Consider the following 12,126-nt stretch of genomic DNA (forward strand, 5'->3'; position numbering starts at 1 on the left):
GCAGCTTGCTCTCCGTTTAGGTATTGGTAATTCTGCACTCTGGGGAGTTCATCTGAAGGAGGTCATAGGACCACAGTTCAGAGCCTGAAATCAGCTATGGCACCGAGGTCGAGTTTTGGACCTTTCCCTGACACAGAAGAAGGTTTTCTCCGGGTCTAAGGAAAATAAACAGTGGTCTGTAATAGATGCCAAAGATTAAATCTGAAAAGAAGGGAAATTTTCAGTACACCATTAAATGAAATCTCACAGCAGGATTCTCCCACAGCCACTCCAGCTAACTACTGATGAGCCTTCCTCAATCATAGCTTGCAGCAGAGCCGCAATCTTAAAGCAAAGTAATCACTCCAATCTCATTTAACTAATAAAGACGAGGTTTTTCTTCCCTACTTTCCCCCACGCTGCAGGGATATTTCAGAGGCCCCCCGTTTCACATTACCCCAGTGGTGGTTAGGACATCCGCGTCCCAGCTCGGTGCTCCCCAGCCAGCACAAGTGCACCGAGTGTGCAGCACTCAGAAGAAAATGTGGATGTCCTACATACGTAAACCATTTCTCTTCCTTCTGCCATATTTATAGGGGGAGGCTGGAGCAGATCAATAAAATCATTGCTGTAGGTTAAGACAGCAAGCAAAGGAGAGCATTGTATCTACTGAAACCGAATAGCGGGTGGGCACAACACACGCTCAAGAGCATCACCCCATTCACAGGCGCTGTGATGCCTGAGACTCTATAAATACACGTGTAGACAAACAGACACAAGGATCGCAGCTTCTTGACAGGAAAGTGTTTAATCTCAGATCCAGTTTCATCATTAACCTGGATTTCCACACTTAAAAAAAGGTATCTTCCTTCAGCTTGTCATGAACAAAATAGTGACATTCATGACATATATCCTAAGACTACAAATAAATTGGTTGTCTTCACTGTTCCCTGTGTTATCTGAGATCTCTTTATTTTATTTTGTCGATGTCTAGAGCTCTGCAGATTTTCTTTGATCTTCCTTATATGTTAATAAATGCAGGAGTTAAGAAAGGCTATATGGGCTTTTGGTACTCATTTTAACCAGTCATTAATAGCACAAATGTAGTAAATAAAAACAGATGATACAAAAGCAAGACAATCTTTTTGTTAAAAACACTAGTCCCAGTCATCACATCTAAAAACCTGGTTATGTTCTGGAAAAATACGTCAGCGCCAGCTCCCTGTTTGTCATTTCAATGACTGGAAACTCCAGACTTGGGCTGGTTCGGCTTCTAAGTTAAAAGATGCTTTTTTATTCTTTGAAACCTGTGGACAAGCGCGGGCTCAACCTGGAATTTAAAATCTCAGCTGGGCTCCTGCCAGAAACAAGCAAAGAGATGGTGCTGCTGAATGCAGTCTGTGTGCCCAGCGCTGCGCTGGATGCCCCCTGAGGGGGTGACATCCGGACGTGGCAGTGAGCGAGGACGGCAGGAGCCACACACTCTCTGGACTAGGAGAAAACTGATTTGGATCATAATTTTGATGCGCGAGCCCCTACTTGTTACCACGCTGAGAGACGTTGGTACAAAGCTTTGGAGACGCACAGGCTGAACTTCAGAAAGAGCCATCATCCCCATCTGCCGGCTTCAGCTGGTGTTCAAGATAATTAGGCCTGGAAATTGCACCTCATAAGAGTTGAGGAAGGACCTGTTTCCACTGAACTCCAAAGCCACAGCTATGTGAATGCAGGCATGGATGTGGAAACCTTAAAGAAAATTATATGGAAAACTTCTAGCAACCAGTGAGTGTTTCAGGCCGTTTTTACCAGAGGAGAGACTCACAGGAGCGACTTGGTGCCTAAACCCTCTGAGGCAAGGGAGTTGAGGAGCCGCACTGCAGATCAGAAAGTCACTCTGAGAGAGAAACGCTGTGTTTTTGTCATATTGGAAGAAGAGAGGCAAACAACATGGACTCGTTGGAAAAACAAAAGGAAGTGCCCTGGTAAGTGGCAGCTTTGCTAGGATGCATGGTGAACAAATGTCCAGAAAGGATGTGTCCGGGATCGTGTAAGTCTAAAACTTTTTGCCATTCCAGAAACTTCCATTCCAAACCTTTGGCTCCAATGCCATTGCTTTACTCTCTTCTCTGAGAAACTGCAGTAACGCTTTTTTTTTTTTTATGAAGACACTGTTACGCTGCCCTCTCACAGGAATAAGATAATACATCCGGGAGGACACTGGGTGAATTCAGTTGTGTTTCATGTTATTACAGCGAATATTAAAGAGATTCAATCATGTTTTACCTCTCACTGCAAAGCGATGCAAAAATTTCTGCTATATATATATATATATTGCATTGCAGAAACTGTAGAGCTGTATAAAAAAGCTGCTTCTGTCTTACTGAAATCTATTAGCTACGATTGCACCTCCGGGTCTCGTATCTCCTGTATTTAATACTCTCCTTTGGTTCAAGAAACAGCTATTATCACTCTCTTCTTAAGTCAAAGCTTAAAGGTGAACTGAAAAGCTTTTAAAATAAATCAGTAAAGCTATTCTCAAACCTCAGGTTGTTAAGGGCAAGATTTGGATACCCTTGCTCACATTGAAAAGTACCTTTCTCTTCATTTTCGGTGGGTTCTAGCTACATTGCTGATATGCTTCACGATGTACTGTCTTATTTCATGGGAATTCCTTAGCGATAGAGCAAAGTATAAAGACTTGAGTTTAAATTCTTACTATGGCTATGGTTTCTTCGTTGGAAGAAAAAAAAAAAAAGATCTATTCAACTTAAGCATACATGTCTGAGCCTGGTTTTAGAGGAATGCAAGATGTTACTATCTCAGGAGGCTTCACTCTCTTGAAAGGAAAAGAGAGAAAATATCCCCCTTAAGTACTTCTTCCTTTGGAAACAACAGCCCACAGCCATCCTCCTCGTACACTTGCCTGCTGACACTCCGCATTCAGCCAGCGAGAGCTGACGACAGGCCAAAACCCGGGAGCAGCACCGACAGCTAAAGAAAACGCTGTCTTTGCAAGGCTTCAACTTGCAAAGCTGACCCAAGTCAACCCAGAAGCTTCCCTTTGAGAGATCTGTGCTCTGGATAAGATTACTTGATGGAGCTTTCTGTATGACTGCAGCTACTTCACCAAAACCGATGAAAATCTAATTAGCTTTATCGCAAACTGATCTGGGACCACCATTTCCCTTTCAGCTAATGGGGAACAAGTTCTTACAAAAAATGAGTAAATAAATGAGGTCACTTATTCACAGCAATGTATGGTACCGTTGGATTTTTGGCCTCATCCTTCCTAGTGTCTGGCTGTAGCCTAAGAGATGGCACTTGACCCTGCAGCTCGTTCCTCTGAGACTGGTGGGGGGGGTGATGCAGGGAAGGTACTGCCCGTACCCTGCCAAAAAAAAGTAAATTCCACCCCCACAACACACTGAAAACCCATGGACGAGATGGACCCACATAATGATGGATCAGAGGATTTTTCCCTGAATCATTGAGATTAATGAGCTGAAGTATATGAGTTTTAAAATAGGAGCCATCTCTTCAAAAGGGGAAAAAACCTCCACCCCGAAACAAGAAGCAGGTGAACGACAGCCTACTGTTTTCCTTTTAATTCATACATGAGAAGCACATACTGGTCCAGAGGCACAGCCGTATGCATTTTAATGGGCTGTTAACCCACAGGAGGACACAAGGACTCAGCCTGTCTCATTTTACTGTTTGCCTTTCCAAGAGACCTAAAGGAAGGGACAAACACACCACAGAACGCAGCTCCTGTCCCTCAAAGGAGGGTGAAAATACGTATCCCTCTACTTCAGCAATAGGCAATAGAGCAGTAATTTCGCAAACTGCTGACATGTTAATAACAGCTATAGAAGAGTAACTGGTTGTGTGGGACCATGGCAGAAATAGTCATTTCTCATGCAACACCGCATTTTCTTCCATTAGCACAATTCAAATGGCAGGAAAAGTGCCTTCAGGAGTCTTGACATGATATCCTTCATAGAGAGGGCTCAGACCCCACTTAGGAAAAACACAGCACTGCATGGAGTAGAAATCAACTTTTGCATGTTAAAAATACAGTTTCCCGCGAGGGAGGAAAGGATGGGATAGCAGGACATGCAATTTTTGTACCTACCTAGCAAACGGAGAAGCAGGAAAAGCACCCCCAAAGCGTAAGACTTGAGTTCGGGGCTCACGGTTCTGCAGGGAGGAGGGAGGGAGAGAGTGAAATCGATTCTTGTTGTTCTGCTTTGATTAACACACCCTGTGGCCGTTCTGTGCTGTCAGCCACGATGCCACCACCACCTCTTCAAAAAGTCATTAATGGGGTTTTTCTTCTCCCTTCGCCTGAACTGCCTACAGCCCCAAAAGTAATTGCATCGGTGATAGGTTCAGGAATTTAGCTAAGTCATTAATAACAACAGCTAATCTTGTCGTCGGATGGGGAAAAATGAAATTCCCATCCCAGTACATCATCATTTACAAGCTCCCCATCGTGCTTTCAAGGCTCCAGATGTTGCAAATTGGAGGGAGAGAAAGCTTTTTGTTCTGAGACTTCCCAGACTACTGGGAACAAGAGAGGGGAGGGCGGATGACGGACCAAAAGGTTCAGTCAGCCCCTTAAATCAGGCATCCCAGTGAGGAAGTGCTGAAGAAGCCCAGTTTTCATGGGCGTGATTTTAGCACGCAAATTTTTGTATGCTGGGAAGGCAACGGTTGCACCGCCTACTGCTACAAACACAACCCGCTTAGCGTTAGCCTTCAAAGGTGCTTTAAAACATAATTCATGGCTTCCTCATTCGCTTAGCTCAAGGATGCTACTGGCTAAAGTCATCCTCTTGGGGTAGGCTCAGCCAAGCCTTTGGAATTTCAGAAATCATTAATTTGGCCCTAAGTCTTATAATAGCATTTGATTTCCCACAGTGTATAAAGGCTGGGAAAGCAGGACAGTGATCCCCATATGAATAGATCCATCACAGAGGGGAACTTTAAAGGCCTAAGCTGCCTCTTCCGTGAGCTCCTGAGAGAGGTCTGCGGGCAGCACTGCTAGTGGCATCCATGCTGGCAGCGGTGGTCCTCTGTATAAATACATATCAGACAATACTGATAAAACAGCCGGAAACAGCACGAGGTTTTAAGTTAAGAGAAGACCACTCTGATCACCTGCCCCATCTCACACATTACACGGGCCACGTAACACCACACCATGACTCCTGCATGAAGCCTGCGACCCCTGGATGAATTCCAGCAGTTTTCAGGCAGACCCCCCCGCTCAATATAAAGCCTTTACGCCAGGAAGTATCTACCCTTGGAAAAATGTTCCAGGGGTTAATGGCTTGGCTCAAATAGGATTCTACAGTTGTGTGGGAAATGAAGGAAACAGAAGGAGTACTAAAGTTTATTTTATGGAAGAAAATAGATTATCATGTGAAATATTCACAGTGGCTTTTTAATCGGTGGTAGCGTCCTTCTGTCTACATTTTTGTACTTAAGACCAAAGTCAATCCCCACACCTTAGGGCTGAGTAAAATTTGCCACCTGGAGACATCTCCTTTTCTCACTGACTCCAGCAGTGAACAAACGGCTTGCCTAGACAAGACTTCTAATTTGTAGACATTGAAGTTCAGTTTTAAATTAACCACAGGAGCTGCTGATGCCACTTGTCACTGCCACGGATACCAGAGACACACTCATACGCCAAAACCTTCTTTTAGCAAGCCAACATGGCAGTTGCGAGAGAGCATGAGGTAGTCTATGGCGAAGCGCTCTTCCCTCTACATTTTAGTAGCTATCAGTGATTTTGAGGGGAGTGCAGTTACTAATTTGGATGTGCGAATTGTTTATTTCCTACAGCTGTGAGCTGAATATTTTTAATATTCCTTTCACTTTTCTTATTCCCTTGTATTCTTCTTCCTGGCTGGCGACTGGCTTATCTCATTTGATGTCGACACCAAGACGTCTCCATTCAGGATCCTACAGGTGCTGGCAGCTCCCTTGAACAAAGAACTCTTCAAACTTCAAATTACTTTTGCCACAATATTTATCATGAGAAATTTGATTTCCCTTTAGCTACTGTAGATGCAAAGAGAGAAACGAACTAGTAGGTGGAATATCTCATTTTGTATCCTGCAGGGAGACATGCCCTCACAGAGCTGTTCTGTCCAAGATCCACTCAAGAGTGTGTTTCTAAAACAGACCTTATTGATTGAATTTTATTGGAATTTTCCAGGCAGCAGAATGGATCTGCTATTTATGCCTCTGGTTATTATTCTCAGTAAGTGACGGCCCGGACAGATAAGTAATTTTGGATAAATGTGGGCTTAGATATATACGTATATCATAAGGTGAAGTGTTCCATGTGTCTGGAAATAACACAAGATCAGCTTGTTTGAATAAGCTACTTTTACCCACCTGTTCATATTGGTTCAACTCAGAGATGTCCTTCAGACTTTCAAGTTCTTTCTGTTCTTGGACTTGGTCCAGGGTGAGAGAAGTTAAACTCTAGCCAGGGGGTTACTGACCAAAGTTACCCTTTGCCGCAGCCTTTAATTTTTCCATGGTTTCTATGATCTCCGGACCACCTCTAGAGGTATCTTACTAAGCCATTATGTGCCGAGAACATGCGGCTGCAACCCTGCCCCTTTTCTGATGCAACTGTAATGTCCTTACTACCTGGACTGGTAATTGCACATCTGTATTTCCCTTCCCATGCTAATTCCAGCAGGGATCTTCTCTGTTTGCAAGAGCAGTCCCTCCTCACTCCCATTTTACCAAAGCTGTACTTGAGCATTCCCTAATTCTCTTGAGCAGCTCAGTACTGTAGGCACTGAACTCGGTTGGGCCATGCCAAGGACAAACCAGGTGCTACCAAGCGAAATTGTGGCTTAGAGAGAAAATGATTTAATGAACACTTGAAACAACGGGGCTGAAATCCAGGCAGGACTGCTTGGGCTTTCACTCCTGCCGGCATGTAAAGGCAGTACCGTACGAGAAAGCCTGTGCCTGTAGCTCCGCATTTGCTGAGGAGGTTCAAAATCTTTTGAAAATATGGTCAGCTCTTTCAAGGTGTCTCCACCAGGGAGTGCTTAGTCAAAGGAGGGTTTTCTGATGCACTGAACCTCCGCTTAAGCCAAAGTCACTGATATGGGGACACGCATCCAAAAAGGCAGAGGCCGGGAGCTGTGTGGGACCCCAGTGGTACCCCATGGTCCCCCCAGCCCTGTTCCCACCCCAACAGCAGCCCCCAGCGAGCTCATCGCATCCTCCCGGCAGCGGTCCTACCTGATGAGTATGATGACTGACGGCGTCTGCGCCATGGCCCCGATCATGCTGCAAACGCACATCACGCAGAGGAATGTCAAGAAGGCCTCTTCACAGCCGGGGCTGGGGCATTTGCCGGGAACGACGGTGGCATTTTCAGCAGGGACCGAGGTGAGGCACGAACAGCCACTGAGGTTCTGTGGAGGAGCACAGGGGTTCAGGGGAAGCGAGAGCTGTGGTCCCCATCACCTGCCCTCTGTGATGAGGGTTTGCCAACAGCAACTCTGAATCCTCTAATGGTCAATTAAGTATCTCCTAAGTGCTTATTTGAGGGAGGTTTGGAAAGGATTTCAGAAGCACGTCAGCTCTGATGCATGCTACCGGCAAGGGAAAGCCATCCCTTGGCTTGTTTCTTTTCTTCTGCTCCTTTCTAGTCTCTCCCATAAATGTCACTGCGACAAAATTATTACCAAGTTATACCCCTTTAGAGGAGAATAAAGAAACGATCTGTGTCCCTTCGACAAGGAAGATCCCCAAATTATGGTTCTAATTACTTTGTTATTTACCTCCGTCCTCTTGGCTGTTGCAATTAAACTGAAGTACATTAAAAGCAGGCAAATCTGCAGCCCTGTTGTTGGCTGCGGGTTCGGTGCCTGCTTCCAGCACCCGGAATCCCGGGAAGGAGCCACCCACGATGGGCGCTGTGGCTCACGAAGAGCTGAACTATCACAGCTGAACTGCCGGCACAGACCCCTCTGGACGCAAGTGCACTACGGGGCTAATAAAAGACACCTGGTTCAGAGGGATTTGTGTTGAGCTAAAAGCTGAAGTCAGGCGAGATAAACTTTATCAATATGTGATCAGAAGGCAGGCGAAATGACTACATTTTTCTTTGATCTCTCCAGCAACTGCAGGATGTGAAAAGAAGCTTTGTTTGCCAGTCACAGATTTAGCAATTTATTTTTTTTTTTTCTTATTTTCCAACTCGCCCTCCTGAATTTCTGAGTGGGGGATGTAAGTGCAATTAAGGCACACAATACTACCAAGAAATCCCTTAACGAATACAGAACGAAACGATCATAAATGATTCATGGCTTGTCTTCATCAGCCCGCTGGGTTTGCAGGTCACATGTCTGTAAGAGGAGTAATGCCATAAAATAAAACATATTGAAAACCAGCTAATTCTCCTCCCCTTCCCCTCTACCACGTTCGAGCAGAAATTCCTTTGCTTTTCTGCTGGGGTCCCCTTAGGACCATACAAAAGCACAGTTTCTGGTTCACTGCCTCCAAAGATAAGGATCTGTGGGGATACTACTCCAGCCTTTCTGACACCAATCTCTTTCTTCTGCATAGGAGTCAAATGATTTTCTTCCAAATAAGTGCACAGAGGGCAAGAGAGACCGCAGCGCAGAACTCCAGGAGAGCTGGAGTAGACGTGCAGGTGCCTTTCTGGCTGGCAAGCAATAATTAACATAACAAATTCCTGCGCTGTGAGTTAGAAGCTGCCACCTGAAGGCTTCGAGATGGTGACAATTAGCACCGCTGCAGTGGTGTTTGCACAGACAGCGGGAATTTGTAGTTCCTGGCTCTTACTGCAGTGCATTGCCAGCAACCAGCCTGGATACAGCCCATCCAAGAATTAAAACCCATCTAAGTCCAAGAAAGTACATACCTGCACTGAAATATCCTGCGACAAAATTCCCACCACGGCAAACACGCAGAACTGGCTGCTTATTTCCCATGGGCTCCCACCAATGGAGAGAAAGAACCTGTTTCTGGCAATGGTGGGGCAGCTTCTTCTCCCATCGGTGTGATTTTTTTACAAACCACGAGGCAGGTCCCCACCTCCATCGCCTGAAAATTCGTCCCCCAATCTGCTTTTTCGAGCATTTTGCACCAAGGTGCTAGCCCAAAGCAGCGTGAGCGGTTTGTACCAACTACATCTGCTTGCTTAGCGCTGCACCTCGTCCTCACCTGGGAGATCTTTGATCTTTTATTACTGACACACGATACAACTCACAGACATCAAACAAGGAGACATCAAAGATGGAGTTTTACCTTTGTCCTGTGGAGAGGCAAATTTTGCTACCCATGCTAAATTGCTATAGATTCCCTTGTCTGCAACCCCACCTCATGCAACCACACATTAACACAGCCTTCCACTGCCCAGCACCTCGCACACCCAGATTTTCTGCGTGCCTGTGAAGCTGCACAGATGCAGAGTTTGCACCTTTAACAGCACCCTGAGTTTGGGGTAATTATCTATGCAAATTATCGTGTTTTTAATTACTCGCTTTTTTTAAACGCTGGCTCTGCCAGGGAAGGGACAGGCTGGTGCTTCAGTGCAAAGCTGTGAGATGCCGGCATGGAAACGCCAGCCTGGAATTCATGTGTCTCCAGCCAAAAGGGTGAGAGAAGCACTGGCATCAAACAAACAAGATGCGCAGTCAAAGGCTTTGTACGCAAGGGTCACTCTCAGGAATGGCTTGAAAGAGAAATTCTCAAGGACACCAGAGCTCTGCCTATCAGCGCCGATACTCCGACGGCTTTTTTTGAGAGATGCAGCTTTGCAACCAGCTCAGTGAGAGAAGAAATGAAAAACAAAGAACTGAGCTACACATTGCGTTTAGAAATTGTTCACCGAGGAAAAGCTGAGAGAGGCAGTCAGAAACACCCAATGCAGTAAAGTTAAATAAAGCATTCAGAGAATTTTATGTCCCAGTAAAAAGCAACCCTTGGCTCATCACAAGCATATAACATTCACAATACCCTCTAGATAGGTCATTACCTGGATTATGGGTTTGAAACCTGGTTTGGCAATTTGGCTTTGCCTCAGGGCCATTGCATGGCCAAACTGGTCCATAATTCTTGATAATGCCCTTTCCAGAGGATGCTATTGCTTCACTAATTTGTGTTCAAAACACTACTGCAAAAAACCCACAAAACAAGACAATGAAAAGAAGCCCATGTCGAAAAGGAAGACTAAGGAAGAATGAGTAAGAGAGAGGGCGAGAGAGCGCGAGGTTTTTGCTCAGCAGTTTGCTCTTGCAGAGCACGAGGTCAGGCAGCTGCAGACTGAAGGGGAAGAGCTGAATTTTCATTACCGTGCTCCTTCCAGAGAGTTTTGCCCTGAACCGCACAAGGAGGAGGTTGCTCTCGTACTCCAGCCAGGACCGCACTGGCTGTGTTCCTGCTAAGGGCTGGGTGAACTGGCGAGACACTGTTCTGCGCGCCCTGTACAAGCTGGCTTCTTGTTAAAACGATCGTGTGCTTCCCCAGCTGTTGACTTGGCTCTTGCTGGGAGGAGGAGGAGGAAGAAGGCAGGAGGTAACACCTTTGCATGCACCACACACTTGTGGAGTCCCTTGTGGAGCTGCTGAGAGTGTCTTGAAACTGTGGTGTTTCAAAGGGATGCCTGCATCTCCGAGGCTGGAGCGGGAATTGAGGAGAGAAGAGGTTTAACCAGGACGAGCTCCCAGGTCATCTGGGCTGGGAGGCTGCGCTTCCTAGCAGCGAGCTTGCACCTCAGCTCACTGGCACTCGCAGGCGGTTTGTCTCCGTAGGGCAGGAAGGGTGGTTTGACGTCTCCTCAAAAGGATGGATGAAGCCGTGGAGGGATAATTGCATATGGTGAGCACTGATGTCCCTGCAGCCATGAACGGTCACTGCGACCAGGCTGACCTCCCACAGGCTCCACAAAGGCAGTGTGGCAGCGGTCACCATGCCTGGCACGGCCTCGGGTAGGGTGCAAGGACCGCAGGAACCCCACCAGTTCCCACCCACGGGAGCGGCAGGCACTCGTTTTCAGCGTAACCCAGAAGACATTAGCATTTCAGCAGCAAAAATGGAAAAGCAGGCTTTAAAGATATTGTTAAAAATTCCCCACATCTTCTTTACACAGAGATGGTTTGGTCTTAGGGAGTTTTCTAAAGGAAATAAACTCTTAGATGTGGAGAACAGAAGAATGCAGAATGTCTTTGGATGGAGTCTCTGCTCCCTTTACAACTGCTCTTGCTGCTGCCTCAGTGCAAAGCAAGGAAAGAGAGAGAAGCAAGAGGAGTGGAAGGAAAGCTTAAACGACAGTGAATAAAACCAGGATCTGGTCATATGTGACTACGAATGAGATTCAGGAAAAATGCAAGAGGAAAAACAAGTACAAGGACTGGGCAGGGCAAACACGGGCAGGTGAAGAAGTGTGGAGATGAGGAGCTGCAGGAGAAAAGAAAAGTTGGTCCCACAGCCTGGGCTAGCGAGCTCCTGTGGAGGATCTGGGTTCTGCCAGTGGACAACCATACAGATCTCCTCTTGTGTTCCTTGCTTCCGTGCTGAGGAGAAAGACAAGGATGGGAAATCCCATTCCGCTCTGTGGGTGACCCTCTCAGACTGCTGCTGGAGTCAGTGGGCATTTATGCAGCAGAGTAAAACGACGGCAGCTCAGCCCCATCTAAGGTATGAAGTTAGCTTTTGGGGGTGTAAGCGCTGCTGGCTTTAAAGGAGCTACTCTGCCGGCTACACACTAACCTCACTCACTCGCACTCACAGAATCGTTCCTACAGGCAAGAGGTCCCGGGGAAAGCCCACTCACCGTGCTGCTGCAGCCAGCAAAGCAGGCAGATAAGTATGTGACCCCGTCTGCCCCACAGACTGGAGTGAAGGAATCAGTTTGGCATTCACAGTTGTTATTGCAGGGGGAATATGGGTCCAGAGATGAGGTTGGAGTTGAGCTGTAAGAGAAAGAGAAACGATATCAGCCGTCAGCGTAATGATAGCAGCCAGCTTTTCCAATCGGTGCCACATAAAGATGGCTTTGGCGGGTGTTAGATAAGGCAACCAAATCACAAAAAGCAGTGGGCAGGCTATCTGGGTCCCAGCTTGAAGAAATCCAGGCTA

At 46.4% G+C, this 12,126-nt stretch overlaps 1 protein-coding gene across 1 annotated transcript in view; it reads right to left on the bottom strand.

Moving 5' to 3' along the window:
- Positions 1-12,126, bottom strand: part of SLCO3A1 (solute carrier organic anion transporter family member 3A1) — a 151,775-nt gene that overhangs the window by 9,645 nt on the left and 130,004 nt on the right. Inside the window, exons 7-9 of the mRNA XM_054214194.1 lie at positions 11,822-11,960; positions 7,258-7,433; positions 4,112-4,176 (exon numbers count right to left, since the gene is read on the bottom strand). Of these exons, the coding sequence (XP_054070169.1) occupies positions 4,112-4,176; positions 7,258-7,433; positions 11,822-11,960 (380 nt within the window). The remainder of the gene's footprint in view (positions 1-4,111; positions 4,177-7,257; positions 7,434-11,821; positions 11,961-12,126) is intronic.

This window comes from Rissa tridactyla, chromosome 9, assembly GCF_028500815.1.
Source record: "Rissa tridactyla isolate bRisTri1 chromosome 9, bRisTri1.patW.cur.20221130, whole genome shotgun sequence".
Taxonomy (NCBI): Eukaryota; Metazoa; Chordata; class Aves; order Charadriiformes; family Laridae; genus Rissa; species Rissa tridactyla.